This window comes from Diaphorina citri, unplaced genomic scaffold (genome assembly GCF_000475195.1).
Source record: "Diaphorina citri unplaced genomic scaffold, Diaci psyllid genome assembly version 1.1 scaffold8002, whole genome shotgun sequence".
Taxonomy (NCBI): domain Eukaryota; kingdom Metazoa; phylum Arthropoda; class Insecta; order Hemiptera; family Psyllidae; genus Diaphorina; species Diaphorina citri.
In genome coordinates this window covers 17,123-20,548 of record NW_007385378.1, presented here as the reverse complement: position 1 = coordinate 20,548, position 3,426 = coordinate 17,123, and the positions used below count along the sequence as shown (strand labels likewise).

At 35.8% G+C, this 3,426-nt stretch overlaps 1 protein-coding gene across 1 annotated transcript in view; it reads right to left on the bottom strand.

The window, feature by feature from the left end:
* Nucleotides 1-6: 6 nt before the first annotated feature.
* The window catches only part of LOC103522346 (probable serine/threonine-protein kinase clkA), a gene marked incomplete at its 5' end in the record, with an annotated part of 20,467 nt that continues 17,047 nt past the window's right edge, over nucleotides 7-3,426 (bottom strand). The window contains one exon of the mRNA XM_017449012.2: nucleotides 7-451. Coding sequence (XP_017304501.1) covers nucleotides 54-451 — 398 coding nt within the window. The remainder of the gene's footprint in view (nucleotides 452-3,426) is intronic.

Genomic DNA, 3,426 nt, shown 5'->3' with positions numbered 1-3,426 from the left:
AATCCTATAAAAAAAGAAGAAAATTTCTCCCAACTTATCCTGGCCTTCAAACTCTACAGTTGTGTTGAAAAATGAATGTCCTTCATGAAATCAAAAAGAGAAATATTGATATTCAAATCCGCCAGATTATAAGTCAACTTCAAACCATTGGACTGTTGGGTCTTAACAGATCTTACACGCTGATCCTGTTCTTTAATACCTGTTGTATTGGTCATGTTCTGTGATTTCCTCAAGTAAAGTGGAACTCGATTCTTATCACTAGAACCTACATTATCATATACGTTCCCTAGGTTTGATTTATCATCTAATACGTTTGGTGTAGGTTTGTTATTCAAGATATTCAATGGCTTAGCAAAGAGAGTCCCTGGCTGAGGATTGGCATTGAAAGTACCCCCTAGATTAGGTTTAGCATCAAAGGTCCTAGGTTTCGGTTTGACAAATGCATAATCATGTAATGTTCGTTCTCGGAACGGCTGGCTTTCTCCTATCCTGTCTTCCTTCTCTCTTCGATTTCGGGACGATAAGACCATAGCAGTTACTGTGGGAATTTCTGCCCACAATTAACAATTAAAATGCTCAAGTCCTCAGGATCTTCAAGAGGGAATATGGAAAACACTTGAGTTACTTTTATAACATAGAAACTGTACAAGAAAGCCTTTTATTAATCATTTCAGCAAACTTTTACAACTTTTAGATCTTATTCTACTAAGTTTCTTATAGCACATTTTTTCTTCTCCTAAAACCAAATTCAAAATTGCCCGCATTTTGCTGCGAGTCGACTCACTCCAATGGCTGTGTACTAAAAGCCCTGTTCACACGATTCAATTTCTCAACACTTGGGTAGTTTATACAGCAGCAAATTCCTAAAGATGTGATGGAAATTTAGGAGGCGAAGAAAAAAAATGAAACACTCATTTAATAGAAACTCATCAAAACATTTTAGAAAGAAAAAATCCAAATAAATGGGCAATAGAGTGGAAACTTTAGAGCAGCTTCAGGCAAGAAGATAATTTGAAAAATTGCGCTGAAATCTTAAAACAAAACTCCTCGTCCAATAAAACTCAAACTTGGTGTACAACTTATTAAATTAGTCGACATCTTTCTTGTGAAAAGAAGCTTTGTTTGTTGTAAATCTCAGACCCAAGCTCAGCCACACTAAAAACTGAAGAGATGGAGTTGAAATCATGCCAAAGATTGGATAGTGGATAAGACATTAGATAGAAAGCCACTACACATGTGTATTGTGTATAAAGCTCCCAAAAACTTAAACAGTTTCCAGTATCTCTAAAATCTCAAAATCCAAGACAAAAATTATTGTGAATTATCTAGAAATTCTAGAGTAAAAACTAGTTTTTCAAGATACCAGCTATCTGCAACCTTAATGTATTATTAATACTTTTGAGAGTTTTGAGCTTTTTTCTTCCAACTTTTTCAATTTGAGAAGCTACTGTTCCTTCCTAGTTTACTAAATACAAAAATATATTCTACATCATTAATTATCGCTGTTCGCAACGAAAAAAAAAAAACTTATACAACTATTTTTTGAAAGTTTATTTTTTTCTTTTAGATATAAAACAGTATTTCCTTACTGTTTGAAAGTGGAACTCTTGAAGCTTGTACATACTATGATTACATAGACGAGAGAACAGCGAACTTTACCAACTTGGAGTTAGTCACTAATTCACAACCAAGCTGCTAGTTTTTTGCAGTGGGCACCCTCGCCACATGATAAAGATGGCGAAAAAGTACGAAGACCGGGATGGCATGCTGTGGGTGAGCAGTTTGAAGATGCACGGTGGGCCGCCTCCAGCTCTCGTGGGTGGTTATGACCTCCTACTCTTCTTTCCTACCTAACCTCATACACTATCAATACACAACTATTAGCGACGGGTCGACCGCGCGCGGAGAGAAAGAGAGAGAGAAAGAGAGCGGCAGAGAGAGAGCAGAGAGAGAAAGAGAAGAGAGACAGATTAGACAAGGAGACTGTGACTTATGCGTGCAGTTCACTCTCGTCCTCGCTCGCGGATTAGGTTATAAATACAAAACCATAAAAGGTAAGAGGTACCCAAGAAGAGATTCTCGAATTATACATAATCCCTAGAAAACGACGGATCAAGGGATTCTAAAGTATCACATAACCCCTATAATTTAGAGGAAGAGCATATAATATTTCGAAAACTCAGACTACCTTTTTAGGAGGCCTCCTTTAAGGGAGTTTCTACTTTTATGACTTTTTACAAATTTATTTATATACGATACACTCTACGTGTCTAGTGTCGGCCATACTTACCCTCGACAATTAGTGTGTTTCTCCTTAAACTGAATAAGGTTTGCTGCTGTAATTCCTTTAAGGAAGTTTCTGTCTTTGCAATGGATCTTCCTTCTTTATTATAGTGTGTATGTACCCACTATACATTAGTTATAATTATAGAGTTCATTCTTAGTGATTCTCATTCAAATTCTTAGGTATAATGCATATCCTTTAAGACGCTTTAATAATCTAGATAACTATTTCAATTTGATAATAGATTAGCTTAAAAGGCCTTTTACTCCTATATAAATCGTATAGGGTCCCTTGGAGACTTCACCACGGGATAGGATTATGCTTATGGACGAGCATATATATAAAGTACTTAAGGAGCCATGAGGTGTTGACTCCGAAAGGGGCTCATACTTGAATTGACACCAAATTTTTTTGTGCATATGCTTTTCAAACATAGGTCGTAAATGTGTCCTTACAGTTAAAACCACACAATTTACGCGTCGATAGGCTCCTATAGTCTCTCTCTTCTTCTCTCTATCTCTCTCTCTCTCTCTCTTCTCTCTCTCTCCTTCTCCTCGTTTCTCGATTTTTCTTTCTCGCAGAAGATTAGTAAATGCAGGGAAAAAGAAGAAATCCTTTTACTTCTTTTTACCCATTCATTTGTCGTTTTTTTTTATTCTACCCTACAGACTTCTTTCTATCTTTATTCTCTACGAGAAAGAGAGGCTACTCTTCTCATTCTTTATTTCTTTTCTTGCTCTCTCTAATTTACAAAAGGACTTAAAATAATCTTGAGTAAGGCGAAAAAGTTGGAGGATTACAAATTGCGTCTTGGTAAAGGTTTTATATGTAGGTTAAATTAAATTATTGATATTACCTACGAAACGGAGTATGAATGTTCGATATTCAATTACCTCATCTTCAATGTAAAAGTCGCTATTTCCGGGCAACATTTGAAGCTTAAGCACATTTGAAAGGATATCTTAGTTATATTAATATGATATAAAAATACTAATAATGTGTTATCTATAAGACATAATATATACACTATACCCGAGTCGGTGACATCTCGAACTATGGATTTTGAAATACCGGCAGGACATAAAAAGCTTGTCGGATCTAGTTTTTTTCAAACTTCGAGTTCAATACTGGAAAACCTTATC